The sequence below is a fragment of the Agrilus planipennis genome, unplaced genomic scaffold, assembly GCF_000699045.2.
Source record: "Agrilus planipennis isolate EAB-ADULT unplaced genomic scaffold, Apla_2.0 scaffold80, whole genome shotgun sequence".
Taxonomy (NCBI): domain Eukaryota; kingdom Metazoa; phylum Arthropoda; class Insecta; order Coleoptera; family Buprestidae; genus Agrilus; species Agrilus planipennis.
Window position 1 is genome coordinate 689,241 of NW_020438873.1, and position 16,733 is coordinate 705,973.

Consider the following 16,733-nt stretch of genomic DNA (forward strand, 5'->3'; position numbering starts at 1 on the left):
GATTTAATAAGTTTATTTTAAATAATAAGATTGGTAGAGTGCAAGACCTTTTCAGTAAAAAATGTAAACTTTACAGACTCTGTATGTATTATATTCAGCAGTAAGTGATAAAAAAGGAGCAACGGTCAATTTGAAATTGAAATGCTGGTACTTTCCTAAGTTACTGGTGGCACTTGGGCGCGTACACAGAAGCAGTAAACAAGAAATAAAACCGTTTAATATATAAATTAGAAGCTCGAGGCCAATTCTGGTGCCATTTTTAAACATAACTGTTCCAAACCAGTGGTTATTATTAAAAGTTTCACATAAACGGGCAGAGAAAAGTTACACTGTCCTAATAAATTCACATTTTTTGTTACGCAAGCGTGAGGAAATTCCTTTTACGAATAGAGACAAACCGTAGTTCGTAATATTGCAAATGATATTTATAAAACGTGCATTTTATTGCTAAACATGTTGCAGAAAATGTCAAAAATAAGTGAATCTGTAATGAAAAGTAGTTATGCTTCTATTCTACGTAGATGTACATGCCTAAGTATCGAAAGAAAGGGAAAGCAAAATTGTTGCAATTTATTATGATTTGTAAATCATCGTTTAAGAAAATTAGAAGAAATACTTATTGTTAATAATTGAAGTAAATTGTAAATATCTATTTGTTTCCATAAGCGAATGTGTTGTTCGTTCACGGTATACGGAGCTGCAGCGTAATTATGTGTGGTTTCCATCATACACAGTTTATTCTAGTGTATATGCTTCTGGGTGTAGACATCAGTTCGTCTAATGAGAAATTCTGCAGTCGCGAACTTACCTGATTATTTTGGCCGATGAGTTGTGCATAACGGTTGGCCAAATCTTTATCTCTCGCAGATCGTGACAATCGTGATGACTTGGTGGAATGCCTGCCTCCGTCGTACTTGTCGCGATGCTGGAACACAGCCCTGAGCTGAAAGACTTGACCGCCACGAATCTGAGTCTTTAAGTATTGAGTCTTCCCTGTTCGGCTATCTGCAATCAACGAAATACATTAATAATAATGGGAACGAACAGTTGGCATCATGCTTTTGATCATTCGAATAATGTTTATTTATTCAGTGAAAAAAATTTTAACGAAGTGCAACGATATTGCTAATGGAATCCACTTGTACTTGTAAAAATAAAATACAAATTGTATTGGCAAATTTCACACTTTGTGTTGCTCGTAAAGATTTCATCCCCAAAATCTGATTGGTTTTTAAAATAGCGTGGCTGTTTCTAGCCAAGTAAAATGCAAATGAATCTAATATTTTGAGAACTACTGAATCTATTTTGATGTGGTTGAAACCATTCTTTATGTTTAGGTATAATAGTTTTGTTTTAACACAACCTAACTAACAAAATTTCAGTTGTACAAATTGAATGCTTTTTACGTACCTAATGGATCATGGTTACTGGCTGTATATCCTGAGAAAGATTGTACACTTAAAAAAGCGCACACTTGATCTCTCACAAGCTGCAGAATAGTTGTATGGGTTACGGCACATTTTTCTCCTTTATCGTTCGTTAAAGAAAACCAACCTGAAAATAAAAAACACAAAAGTATAGTAACTGTTTGTTACGTTTCTTACCTCATTAACCAACTGTGTTGTCGACAGAATAATTTTATAATGGGGAAAACTCAGAAATGACCTTTTAAGATGGGAAGATCAAATATTTTTTTCCAAAAACACAAGTTTTGTGATAACTGATTTTTTTAGTCTAATAATAATACTCTCTAATATCCTTAAGAATATCTACCAAGGCATGCAGGTGTAGTACATTGGTCAATACGACGCGATTTCTTTCCTGTTCCGGAAGGATGGAGAGCGTTAGACATGTAAATTTGCCTTCACTGGGGATTTATTGAGTATATTAAAACCATTTAGAGTATTCTAGAGAGAGCTCTAAGCACTTGCAGTGATTTTATATAGTTTATTACACAAAAATATCTTTATTTATAGTAAAAGAATAATTAATTACATTATTATCATCATAAAGTCGTCAGTCCTAAGACTGGTTGGACACGCACCTCCACTCTTTCTTATCCTGCGCTAATTTTCTGATATCTTCTTAAATCATCTGACATCTTGGTTAGTACTTTATTAAAATTGCTAGTTGTGAATCGTGATTTCGATTTTAATTGATCTCATCAGCACGCCATAGGCAGTCTCCACAAATCATCGAAGAAACCGAAGATGCCTCTTGTTAGCATGTTTAGATATATAATATCGAATTAGTTGTTATTTTGATTCAGTTGCACAAGACCCTTGTCTTACTTCAGTTAGCAATAAATATCACTAGATGGCGACATATGCCGTAATTCGTTTACTAATCCTTTTAACTGCACAGTATGTAATGTTTTAAAGTAATCAAATCTTTTTTGTTTAGCTTGGGGAGAGTGTTCTTGAAACATTTACTGAGATCCGTTATTAAAGAGTGAATATATGACGTCAATATTTCTGAGTGCATCAATAAATGCCTAAAATTTCTTCAAAATGTGGTTATGAACGATGAGCAACAGGGACAATTTCATTAAAACTTCCTGATTTTTATNGTGAAATATTGCACCTACCCCTATCTCTGCCGCCCTGAGTACGTAAAGAGCTGCTGCCCTCTTTCAGGGACTTGTCTTAGTCTGTAAAGGTACTAATAGACATTATATTTATTTTATGTTTATCCAGAACTTCATCTGAATAGACGTAAAAATTGTTGGGTTTTGTAAAAACCATTCAACTTCGTAACTGTTGTTTATATACGTGGGTATGAACAAAGAGCGGTTTTATTCAAATTTACCTCGAAGTTGGTCATTAGCTAAAGAGATTGCTCCTTATCGGTAATACATGCGTTTTAATTGTTATCGGTTATAATGGTAAAGTGGGCAGTGCGGTATAGACTCGTTGCGGTGGCTAATAGTGTGCAGAAATGTAATAAGTGTATCTACCAGTGTTTATAATATAGGTACATGTATGCATAAGGGCGCGTGTGTTGCTAAAACTAAAATGCACTTTTGTTTAACGATGCGTATCGTACCGAAACGGCACACAAACCATTGTCCGAGAATGCACCGCATGCGTGTGTAACAAGTGTTGTACTTTTCCAGATGATCGCGTCAACTAGTCTTATAAGAAATTGCTCAAATGCACTATAGTCTATGGGTAGTTATATGGGTCAGAAATTAGCGATTCGTTACACGTAGCTACTCATACTCATGTATCTATCAATACTAATTTTCGGCCAATGCTGTCGATGATCAACACTAAATTATAAAAAATACGTTTTTGGTTAGTAATTTGGAGAAACTACCAAATAGTGAGGCATCTCGCCAGCTTTTTTGCAGAGAAAAAATAAAAATGTAAACCATAAATATACATATAACACCTCATAACTCAAAACCCCTTAACATATTAACGCCGGGTAATGCAGCTGCATTTCCAATTAGAAGTATTGGTGTCCCGCTAACGCGTTAAATTCAGTGATAATATTAGTGTTAAATAATGTTTTAGTCTGAATATTTATTTCCTACTGTTTGCTATTTTTGAGATCACGCAGTTTCGTATAGTTTAAGAATCATTTAATCAAAGACGTCTTGAGTTCCGTGAAAATTAAAAATTTAATGCTTCAAGTAACTCAAAACGCCTGCTTGGACACACACCTCCACTCCTTCCTATCCTGAGCTAATCTTCGCATTTTCCTAAAACTAGAACATCCCACAACTATTTGCGAACAGTAATCTAATATAGGTCCACCTCTACTCGTCCTAACTCCTGTTTCTGTCTCTAATATGTCTCTGACTAGCCATCCATGCCTGAGAAGGTGTCCTACCAATTTATCTCACCTATTTTTTATTGACTTCCGTAGAGTCCTCTGTTCATCTATTCTTTTTAATACCTCTTCATTTCTAACCTTCTCTATCCACGGTATCCTCATCATTCGCATGTAACACCACATTTTGAACGAATATTTCTTAAGCTGATAATAAATTTTTATACAGCCACCATATCTTGAGGGTGTAATTTCAAAATTATTGCATTTTTAGGTGCCGAAAATGAGACCATCAACAGCGATCCACCGGTGAGTCGTTCTGCCGGCAAATTATTAAGTTAATGCGACTCACCGATGAGTCGCTTTTCCAATTAACAGTATCACCACCGACGCCTCTCTGACTCGCCCTGTCGCTAGCGTGTTAGGTTTCGTGGTAACATTAGTATTCCGCATATTAACTTTCTCTCATATGTGCCATTTTTCACCACCTCTCGGGCTTTCTTTGATCTTAAGTAACAGATAATTTTGCATCATTAAATGAAAACGCCGTAAAATAGTGTTATGTGGGGTAAAGTTTATTCAAAGTGGGCTAGCACACTGACCAGAAATTGCAATGCTTGAATTATAGTTTACCCAGGTCCACCATTAGCTCCGTCCTTCTACCAGAGCAGTTCCTACACATAGTATATACTTACAGAAAATATCTACAGATGGCGACTTGCTGTCTGAGTACGCTTTTTTATTAATTTTACTAGTAACTCAGGTATGTCCGTCACGGGAATCGAGTTTCGCAGATTTTTGCTGTTTTTTCCGAGTGTGGTTTAAGTTTCCCCCAAATATCAGCCCCCGAAACGTATAATTACAATATTACAATTAAAACATATTTTTTAAATGATGTAACTGCAGATTTACCACTTTCGGATTTTTCTGTGTATTTGTGTTTTATGATATTACTTCTTGCTAAATTTCATTATTCTAGGTCAGGGGAACCCCTATATATTTTGATTCCTTAAGAGTGTCAAAATATGCGACATAAACGGCTCTATCTTTTGACTGCGATGACTAAAAAGTTTGATTTTTTTACTGCTCCAATAGATTAAAGATCTGATTAATATGATATTAATTTCAACTTGATACCTTCTCCCATTCCTGAGAAAAATGGTCTTAACAAGCAGATAGATAGAGAGATAGGCAGACAGACAACGAAGTGATGTTATAAGGGTTCTTTTTTCCTTTTGATGTACGGAACCCTAAAAGTGTTGTAGTTAGAAAAGATTTGGGGAGTTCATCATCATATAATCGTCAGTCCTAAGTCTGGTTGGACACGCACCTCCACTCTTTCCTATCCTGAGCTAATCTTCGCATTTCCCTAAATCTAGAATAACCCACATCCTTAACTGTTTCTATGCTTTCTGTCCCTACTATTCCTTCCGTCCTGACTTAATTTGACTTCTTAGATAGATCAGCCACTTCTAATTTTTCGTCTCCTACCTTTATATTCGCACTTTCTCTACTTTTTCTTCCCTGCTATACCACTATTTTTGTTTTACTATTATTTGTTTTTATACAATACTGTTTTGTCAATACCACTTCGATTTTATTTAAAGCTATCTCTAACTCNTGCAAAATTAATAATGAATTTGCTACTGTATTGTTTATGGATTCTAATAATACAGAACACTCTACAATACAAAAATTTTCAGTAATTTAGTACTTCTCAACGTTAATGTTAAATGTAACTATATATATTATATAAATATGCAGATAGGTCTAATTATTTCATATAATCGATTTTGTCGACCATCATTTCAATGAATCGATGTTGGAATTGATATAGATAATTACGAATACGTCCTGTAATATTAATATAAGAAGCTTCTATATATATTATCTTTATCTTTTATGTGTTATGTTTCTTCATAACTTTTTCGAGCAATAGATGACACATTCCTTCAATACCTATCCCATATCGCACAAAAACAAAACAGTTCGAAAGCCTTTTAAAAATTCAACTGCATCCAAAAATGCCATGAATAATTGATTATTATTCAAATGATGCCATACATTTGCACCTTATATTCATCGTCAGTATAAGTGCGCCTCATTATCCATTTCTATTTTTATTGGCATACAATGAGTTTCGACCTTCAAACCAAATAAATAAGCTTCTTTAACATAGGAATTTAAATTTTGAGATAAGGTTTATACTCTTATATATTATCTTCGTTTTTTAATGTTAATGGTAAACTTGAAAAATTTATTCTACCTAATAAACTAATAGTTTTAGGAATCTAGGAATTGACTGAGTAAAGGTCTTCTTATCTTTTATAAAGAAAATTGAATGATCGCATTCGTTAATAACAATTATCGGCGTTTCAAAAATCAGATTTGAAGATGCTTTATTGTATCATGGGTGACATGCATACAATTAAATAAATAATCGAATCTGCTAGACACAATGACCTTTAACTCATCAATTTATAGTGAAGGTTGTGGATCATTATAGCCTATTATTTAGCTATAAATGAAATACATGTTTAGAACAGATCGTACTTTATACATACGTACATATGTACTATGGACATCGAATAATAAATGCATTCTACGATGTAATATTTTAATAGTTGGATGTTTGCTACGCAGTATTCCTAGTTTTATACTGTAGGAATATTGAGTCATGGATCTAACGATATCCGCAGCGCAAAATAATTAGGCACTACGTAATTAATAACTCATGCCTAACTGCTTTGAAGCCTTCGGCTCGAGTGGAACTTTTCAAAAAAAGAAATTTAATACATTTTGGTGTTTCACCCCCACTAGCCACTAATCCTGGTGGACGAGTAGTCCCTCCGCATTATGTAAGACGGAAGGCCTTGTTCAGTATCCTTTTAGAACTGTGGGAATAGGTGGATGGTGGTTGGGGTGAGAAAAATGAGACGGATGATAAGAGAGAAGAGAGTGACTTCAGGAAGAATTTCGGGAGTCTGCTGCTCTCACCTTCGGCTCAGGTGGTAATTCACTCAGGAAGAAAAATGGTACTTTCTGTCTATGCTGTGTAATTATGCTTAAGTTATCAAAATTGAATATCGACATATATCATTCCAGATTATAACTCAGTAGCTTAGATACAGTCGGTAAGCGCACCAGTTTTGAATTATGTATCTATCCAAAAACATCAAATATGAATGCCTTTTTTCATTAATTAACCTATTTTATGTTTCAACTAACGTTATCCAAATTCAGTGGAACGTTTCTATTCATCTAATAACTGCACTGACCATAAGATATACTTATTATCCAATAAAACTTTTTTATAAAGCGTATGTATTACATGAAAAACGCAGTCATTTGTTGCATCGCTTTTGGGTACATCCGTACATGAACAGTAAACTGACGTTGTTCCGATTTCGGTCCGATAAGCTTCGTGGATAACCGGCCTTACCTTTAAAATTAAAATTTTAAGCTGTACTAGGTATTATTTGTCGCTACTTTTAATTCCGCTTTAACTGTGTACAAGTACACGGTTGTTAGTTAGAATAGTAACTATGATACTAATCCGTTTGTTAATTAATAAATGGATAGGCTAGGCCATTTCTGTTTTAGTGAGAAGTTGTTTCGTTGACGGTTAAAACATTATTTTCAGTGAGATAGCGACAAGTCGCGCGGTTATTTTTCTTGTCCTGTCCCTTATAATAATGTACCTACACGTGCAATAGCACGTTCCTGGTCATACAACTACGAAGAGAATGAAAAAATAAAACACTAACGTCACGTAAAGAACACGGATTTAATATACCAGCGGAAAACATAACTGCCAGCTGATCTCGCAAAGGAAATACTTAATTATTATCCCGATTAATTATACTGGTAATATAGGTATCTACATCCACTGTAAATAAATAATTAGTAAGATAATGAGAGGTGTCATTCAAGGGATATAAAGGGAAAGCTGGAATGTCTAACGTAGAACATAACACAAAGAGTTTAATGAAATTTAATGGTTCAAATGGAGCTTTTGCCAACATTCCTTTGTATTAGATACATACGTACAAATAATGAGCATATTTCTAAATAGAAAATACTACAAATGGCGTGGTGAGCGCCATCTGTAGTACGATGCTACATTTGAGGATTACATATGCTCCAACAAAGTCCATTTAAAAATATGGATATCTACTTGTTGAAACGAATCCCGGCGTAGCTCACCTCAACGTGATAGGCACGTTACCATAATCGAACAAAATATTTTGTTGGAGCATATGTAATCCTCAAATGTAGCATCGTACTACAGATGGCGCTCACCACGCCATTTGTAGTATTTTCTAAAACGCGCTGTTAAGACAGCAGGTAAAGGTTGGTCTGTGTTCTTCATTTTAAACAATTTTTCTATTGGCAAGATACCAATAGATCGATAGAATTACTATCAGCTGCATTAATTATGTATCTACTATAATAACTTTTATATTATGTGCTCGTCGATAGTTAAGAAATTCAATAATATAGAAATTTGATAGAATATTGTAATAAAGTATATAGTGATTATAAACAACAGATATATATGCAGTGAATACACTGATAGCGTATGGGTAAAGCAAATCGATCCGATTGTAAATCAATTATTGTTTAATAAATTACCACCTTGTTTTTTTTGGTATAATCATATTCAGACACTCAAAAATTTAAAACAGGCTGAAGGCGAAAATTGAAACGGCAAAGATCTTGCTCTCTTTGCAACTTCAGTACTTCTCTTATGCATTATTCATAATTTGCGAATGTGCAAAACGTTTGTTTCTTTTAATGCATTTCTTTTACATACTATACTCGACGATGACACAAGAGAAAAAATCGTGACCAGTTTTATATGCCAGGTGTTCGTTTTAAGAGATGGCTACGATTTTATCTTTACGCCTTGCGGAAGTAAGTACTCAAATATATGAGTACCAACACATACCATTTTAGGGATAGTCGTTTTGAGTAGATAAACATTGAATTCAAACTAAGATCGGCAAAATATTAATCTCTGGATTCTCATGTAAAACACCGCATTGTGTTAACTTGCAAACAATGATGTATGTATTCGGTTGTGTTACATCATGTCGTTATGAGTTGCATTTTCTGTGTTTCCGGTTTTCATCAGTAACAGCTGGTGGGTGTGTTGCAGAAAAGAGCATGAATTAACCGAATTCTAGTATTTTATGAGTTCTTAACATGATGCTAATGACAGCAAGATGAATGAGCACCTTGCATTATCAAAGAACAAAGTACGATTACCTAAAATTGTCTATAAAACAACAACAGTGGTGCTACAGTTCAGGTCCGGCCTTATATTCTATTGTAGAATGTAGATAATCTTAGTGCAACTAATTCTTAGGAACTACCGAATAAATTGAAAAGTTTAAGGTGTACTATTTAGATTTAGATGGTGTGGTTTATACTTTTATATTGTTTTGCTCTGAAATTACCAGAAAAGAAAAAGGTACCTACCTTTCTCTTCTTCTTGTTAGTAAGCTGACACTGCTACGCATATGGTTAAAAAGGCAGAATGACGTTCTGGAGTAAAGTTGAATAGATGTTATCTGTACGAATAGTGTTTTATGTAGTGGTTTAGTTCAGCTTTGTGACTTAAATTGATTTCTAAACTCTCATTTTGTGTAGATAGAAGGTCGATTCGTAGAAACTTATGTAGAATGTTGTCCGTAAGTTCGTTCGCTCAGTATGACTCAATCGAAGAGGTTTAACAACGTCTGGTGAAGAAAGGCATGCGGCCCAAGAAGTGAAATACTCGCTTAATCAGTTTATTTACATGATCAGTCTGCGTCTACAGACGTATGCAAGTTCTGCGACAAATGGATTTGAATTTTAAATGTGCCCATGTATTTGAACGTATGCATATATTAAAAACAGCAGCAATCTTTCCGCCAGTTTTATTTAGCTGTCAGAATATGTAACTTACATAATATACAGAGTGTAACATACGATTAGTAAGTAAGTTGTGGTCTTTCTTAAAGTCAAATCTATTCGCACGTGACTCTAAAGCTCCTCAACCAAATCCTGCAGTCTCACGTGAGTTATATGCTATCATATAGCTTTTCATTCCCCGTTCATGATTAGGGATTCGGTTTCGAGTTGCAGTGGTTGATTTGAAAGATATGGAAGCTAAAAGACTAGCGCCCAAAAGACTCAATATAGAGAGCCAGCAAAGGTGTTAATTGAGTTCCGACGTCTGCTCAGAATGTCATAGAATGTCACAGATTTTTCCTGAATACCCCACATCTACAGAATTCGAAAATGTTTTACAGTTATCTAGAAGGTTCAAGAACGTTCCCGAATGATAACTAATTTTTCCTGAGCTTCGCGAGGGTAATCGGGCTTGTATATAAGAAAAGTAACTACAGTTTGTTAATATTACGTGCCGCTAAAGCTCCTCAACTGAATCATACCCCGTTTATGAAAAGGGTTTTGGTTTTCAGCTACGCGGGTTGATTTGAAAGATATAGAAGTTAAAAGACGATCGCCCCAAAGGATTTCATGGTTGTGTTCCGAAATATAACCCAGCATAGTGGCCAGTGCTGATGACGTCATGAATCGACGCCATACTGTTGATTCGTTCCGAAATATACTGGCCAGTGCTTTGCGTCAAACTGACGCCATATTGAGAATAGAGCTTGTGCTCATTTACAACACTTTTGCTCCAAAAGTTATTAAAGTTTCTTACAACAAAAAATTCCTTAAAGTCAGATACACACACATCCGTTTGATATACTACTACATCACACTTGTCTCACCAGTACAATATGGTGGCACACCGGTACAATATGGCGTCGATTTATGACGTCATCAGCACTGGCCACTATGTTGGGTTATATTTCGGAACACACCCCATATAGAGAGTCGGTAAAGGTGTTAATTGAGTTAGAGAATGTCAGATTTTTCCTGAAACTATATGGTATGATATATTTTCATCCTTCGTCCATGGAGGTCTAGGTACTCAGCTGCATTCAAAGATATGGGGGTGGATTAAATACCCTGTATGTGTAAGCAACGAGCCGACGTGCATTACATAAATCGAAAGCTTGAAGGTTTAAAACACAGTACCAGTTTGATAAAGGCGATTAATAAATGTTCAAAAGAGGATTAGCTGATGCTTATCTTGTATAATGTATATTTTCTACTTCAAGTTGGTATTTCTCAAGAACTTTCATATGGCTACATACCACCGACGAATTTAATTGAGAATATGCAAGGCGATTCAAATTCGATACAAAAATTAAACACCTAAACAATAATATAATCTTGTATGCTTCAATACAGAAAAATTCTGTTTAGAATTGTTTGTAGGATACAATAAAACGTTACCTAATAATATACATTTGATTACTAATATAGAAGTGGATCTAAATGAGAATAATAACAATTAACATAAATATTTTATTTCGCTATCTATAGCTACAGCTATTAATTTTGGTCATCTATGTTTTTTAATGTCTCTATCAAGGAGATATCCATTTATAAAATTGAAATTTCTATGCAATGAGTATTTCTGAGTGATAGCCCGTTGATTTAGTTTGGCAAAGAGATAGATATCCTTCGTAAGGACTTTATCAAACATTACGAATTGCTGCAGGTAGCAATAAATCTCTGTGGATGACAACATACTGGCACTTCTTTGATATAATTTCGTTATAAAGTTTGTGCTCAACTACTTTGGTTTGAGCAGAAATTTAGCAGAACCTGTGATGAGGAAGTTGACCAATAACTTAGAATGTTTATCATAAAATATTTCTTAAGGTGAAGAAAAACAGTAAAACTTGAATATAAAAAACCACGTAATGGGCATTTCTTTTGAAATATGTATAAATATGAGAGAACAGTTCCCAACATACATTTCAAAAATAAAATTGTGATAGCAATTAAGGGTAGACATAATTTACTATGGGTACTGGTACACATACATACATACGCACACACGTATCTATAGTACGATAATAAGAGGCATATTTCGAAGAAAACAATTGCTACTTCACACATACCTTCTCTTTACATTGTCCATTGCATAATAAAAAGGACTGCTTAGGATATATTCTCACAATTAGCAAGAAAATTTACATAACGCAAAAAGATGCTTGTAAATAAGCTATATGAGGCAAGAAACTAAATAAAATGTCCGGAAATTCGCATTGGTACACCGTTCGAGAAAATACTGTTTTTCCATTATATTACGCTATGTACATAGACAACTTGCACACATATTCCTTCATTTGAGCTTTAAAAAACTTCAACGGAACGTAGCGGTACCATATTTGGTTTTTTTCTTAACACAACATGCTAAATAATATTTACGCATGTATGAATAAACTTGACCAAGGTCGCTTTCTCATTTAAGTAATAAACAATTAGTTCATGACCGCAACGAGTTATTTAAATTTTGCAGAATATAGAAGTTGCAAAATTTGTGATGCGAAGATGAAGATGAGGCTTTTGGGTACGTACTGGTTTTTGTGACAAGTAATCTGATACTCGTAGTACATCACATAATGGATCTCTTCATAAACAATAAGCAAAATTGGGTAATTCGCGTAGTAGCGTTTTACTTTTTTCCATTTTTTCTTCTTAATGGTTAGATAATTGATATAGAAGGCATGAAATTACAATCGGTTTATTTATAACAGACAATTAATACAAGTGAATGATGAGGATATCGTGGAAAGAGAAAGTTAGAAATGAAGAGATATTAGAAAGAATAGGTGAATAGGGAACTCTATGGAAGTCAATAAGAAATAAGCGAGATAGGTTGGTAAGATACCTTCTCAAGCATATCAGGCTAGTCAGGGACATATTAGGGGGAGAAACAGGCATTAAGAGGAATAGAGGTAGACCTGGATTAGATTACTATTGTAGTTGTAGTTTTAGGAAAATGCGAAGATTAGCTCAGGATAAGATAGAGTGGAGGTGCGTGTCCAACCAGTCTTAGGACTGACGACCTTATGATGATAATGGTATTTTCTATGAGGGTGTCCTTACTATTACCACTTTTTACTCATAGCTAACGTTTCGGTACCTATTGTGGAGCTTCTTCAGAGTTTAACATATTACAGTTAATTACATCTTTGTTCACGATTCCAGGTCACCATTCTGTACATATTTATAAACATTAAATTTAATTGCCAAAAAGCAAAACAATATTTTCGAATCATGAATTAACTTTTTAAAACTAACAAAGGAAAATATTCTGGTATCATAGTCAAATAATATAATGTTATCTTCCTCTAATTTAAAATTTAATAAGCTGGCTGTCCACCTACAGAAATCTTAGACGTTTTTTAAAATGTACCATAAAATGACCAGTAGTAGTAGCAAAAATAAACTACAAAATAGTTAAAAAGCAGTGAGAGCTTTGATACGTACCTGCGTAACCCTCTGGAAAATGCAGAACACGACTGTCGATTTTTTCTTTCCCCTTTTTCCCGACCACTCCTTTCGCCTGCACTTTTGTAAAACTGTCAAAACACCGATAAAGCAACAATGGTTCACCACCATCCACCATAACAACCCTTGGTAACGAGTACTTTTCAAGAAATTCCCTCGTGTCCAACTCCGGTCTTTTATTCCGTTCTTCGGTCGATTCGGGACTAATTTCCGGAGTGTGTTTATAAATAGACCGGCTCTTAGTCGAATCCGGCGTATTACCGCTTGAATTAAGGTGAACTTCCATAAAGTTCGCTTGCGAATCGTGCGAGTTATATTTACGTAAAATCGGATGGTTCTTGTCGCGGTACTTTTTGTTTTCATCGAGACTAAAGTTGGAAGCGTCGAAACTGGTAAACGCGTCCGAATAACGGAAGAGCGGATTAAAAGATGTTTTGTTGTGGAAGAACGGATTTGGCATGCGGAGGGAAGGCATTGACGAGTTGCGTCCACAACTGTTTCCACTCCTGCTGGAGCTACCCTTCGATGAAACCGTCGCGTTGCTAAACATGGTCACTTTGGATTTTGGAGGAATTTCGGATTGCTTTGACTACATGACGACTAAAGGTGCTCCCTTCCTGAAACCAAACAAAAGATATAAGAAACAATTTACAGATACCGTTTAAATAAGGCGTAGAATTAAAGCTAATAACATTTTTTCTATAATTTTGCAAATAATTGATAATTGGAAGTCCTTGGACTTAAGGATGGGACTTCCTCTGGTGAGCGCTTTGCTCAACTTGCTAATCTTTGAATATAATTGAAAAATATGCAGGCTAAAATCACGAAGATCAAACTGAAGTACTTTTGTCTTTGATTCTTATCGAATTCATTGAATTTGTTGTTATTCGGCCGTTTTGAGATACAGCGGTTTATTACCCTAGCTATTGGTCAGCTTGGATTGTAAATACCATTTGTACTCGCCCTTGATTAAAATTCAAATATTAAGAAATTGTTATCAACTGTAATAAAAAATTCTTAAGACTGCCTGTTACAAATAGGTTAACACTTGTTTTGTCTTGAATTCAATATCGATGAAGTAACCAGCTCTAGTTTTGTTCTATTTTTTTTGTTAGTAATAATGTCACGTGTAACAGTGTCATCTAATATCGCGGAAAGTTACAAATATCTTGTCCCTGACAACACCAAAAGGAATTTCATTACAGTTAAATTTGCATCGAATGACTAATTATACAAATAGGTAGGAACCTACTCTGAGCTCATAAAAAAATAAATGGCAGAGATGCCATAAAAGCGTCTCCATATCAATATGTATGTACAATGATCTATCATATTGAAAAATAAGTACGTGCTGCAATTTTTTTAATTAAAAATGATTTGACCCGAATTTATATTCTGTTTACGTTTTCACTCACGTATTGAATTTCAATTTGAATACCCACGGAGTTTTAAACACATTATAATGCAACACCAATTTCTGCATCTCTTGTGTATATTTATACTTATGAACCTATTATCTTTAGGTGGTCATCATCTTGTAATTTCCTTGTTTTTTTTTACTTACGCATGCAAAAATGTTTCATACCTGACTGAAATCCATATGACGCCTGTCAACAACCTCTTTGAAATGAGCATGCAATTCAATATAGTACATTTTCGAAAAGGTAATTTTTAAAAATTACTACCTACTAGTTTGAAAATTAAATTGTAATTGTGAATTAATGTATTAGAGAACGAATGAATGTTATAGAAATTTCAAATTTATGCTAAAAAAGCTTCAGTAAAAGGTCAATGTTGCTTCATCAGGCTACATCTCAAATGTGATCCTATTTGAATTATTACATATTACTTTAAGTTTGTGCATATAAGCATAGTATTGACGTCAGTTTTTATTTAAATTATTTAGTTATTTACAGTCTATATGATGAATTGTTGAATTTAGAAAACTTAAATATCATGGAACTCTCGCAGAATATTAAGTAATAGGTAGTATCCAATGCTAAGTGTCTACGGGATCACAGAACAACTTTGATTTGTAAATAAACGTAGACTTACACGCCTGGCATCCTCAGTACTATTATTATTTGTTTTCGGGTTTTTTTGGCCGTTATATTTGGAAATTGTTTCCCGACGCTTCATCTACAACTGTGGATTTTTGGACATTTTCAATGGTTGCACGTTGATCTTCTCGAACTTAGTTGCCTTCAGCTGTAGAGCCGAAACGTCGGGAAACAATTCTAAAGACAACGGCCAGAAACCCCGAAAACAAATAATAATAACCATTTGGTCGATGATTTATTTGCGTATGGTGTGCTGATGAGTGCTAATAAGTCCGAAATCGCAATACACGACCGGTGGTTTCAATAAATCATGGAACAAGAACTTTTAATATTCTTTATTGTTTCTGGTAGATGTTCCACGATCGGTTTAAGGTATATAGCCTCAAAACTACAAATTACATAAACCAGAGAAATGTTCAATCTTCTCATTTGTCATCCAATATAACTAATTCTCCCAAAAATTTGGGTGTTCGTAAGATCCACAAATAAGCATATCTTCATATTTTCCTAAAACGGCATCATCGGGCGACTGATATGATAAGAATAAACACAATATACACACTTAGGTGCGTTTTCCTGGACCGACGAGTTGTGAAAGTTACAGGAGAGTAAATTGAATTAAGGAATATTGCTCAACAATTCGTTTCTGTGAATTTAAAATTTATGCTAACAAAAATGATTAATAGTATATGTGTAGGATCTGGTTAGAGTATTTTAACGTACGAAAAAGGCTGGTATTGTTTGCATTTACGCAACATGCAACGAATCTAATCTTTTATTGTGAATGTACTACAGTTCTGACATACATTTGCGTTACAATCTGCACATATGTCTGTGGACTCTGTAGAACAGAATGCAACGTTTGACAAATACCCATCAGGGTATCGAATAACGTACGTATGTATATTACGTAGAATGTTTTCGTAATAAAATTGCAGGTGCATAAAAACATGCAGTTAGAATCTAATGAACCTACATACATATAGATATACAATGAGCATAGATAAATGTAAGGCCTTGGTGTGTTTGCATATCTAACAATGAAGAACAAAAAGACTGAAAGAGATCATACCATCGTGTTGACGTAATATCTTCACCAGTAGGTAAATAATTAAGATCTTTGCTAGGACTAATATGGAAGGACCTATTTTATTTTAGTATCTGTCTAAAATTTCACTACTTAGCTAATACTGAATACATTTTAGCTTGGTTAATATTCATTCCAGCTAGAGAAATCCAATTAACTCGATCTTACGAATAAGGTATTTGAAGGAAAATTACAATTATAAGTTTAAATGTTTAAGCAAGTATGCAAATAAACGCGTCATTTCATTTAAGTATACGAGGGTGGATTGATAAGTTTCCGGCCTAACCAAGAGATGACGCCACTAGGCCTACCTTGAGGTGACATTCTATAGTACCATCCTTGGATAGCTTGTAGCTATAGTTTCAGCCCGATCTCCTTGCTAG

At 34.5% G+C, this 16,733-nt stretch overlaps 1 protein-coding gene across 1 annotated transcript in view; it reads right to left on the reverse strand.

Moving 5' to 3' along the window:
• Positions 1-16,733, reverse strand: part of LOC108734805 — a 110,418-nt gene that overhangs the window by 11,514 nt on the left and 82,171 nt on the right. Inside the window, exons 2-4 of the mRNA XM_018466485.1 lie at positions 13,183-13,820; positions 1,411-1,554; positions 809-1,005 (exon numbers count right to left, since the gene is read on the reverse strand). Of these exons, the coding sequence (XP_018321987.1) occupies positions 809-1,005; positions 1,411-1,554; positions 13,183-13,753 (912 nt within the window). The 5' untranslated portion in view covers positions 13,754-13,820. The remainder of the gene's footprint in view (positions 1-808; positions 1,006-1,410; positions 1,555-13,182; positions 13,821-16,733) is intronic.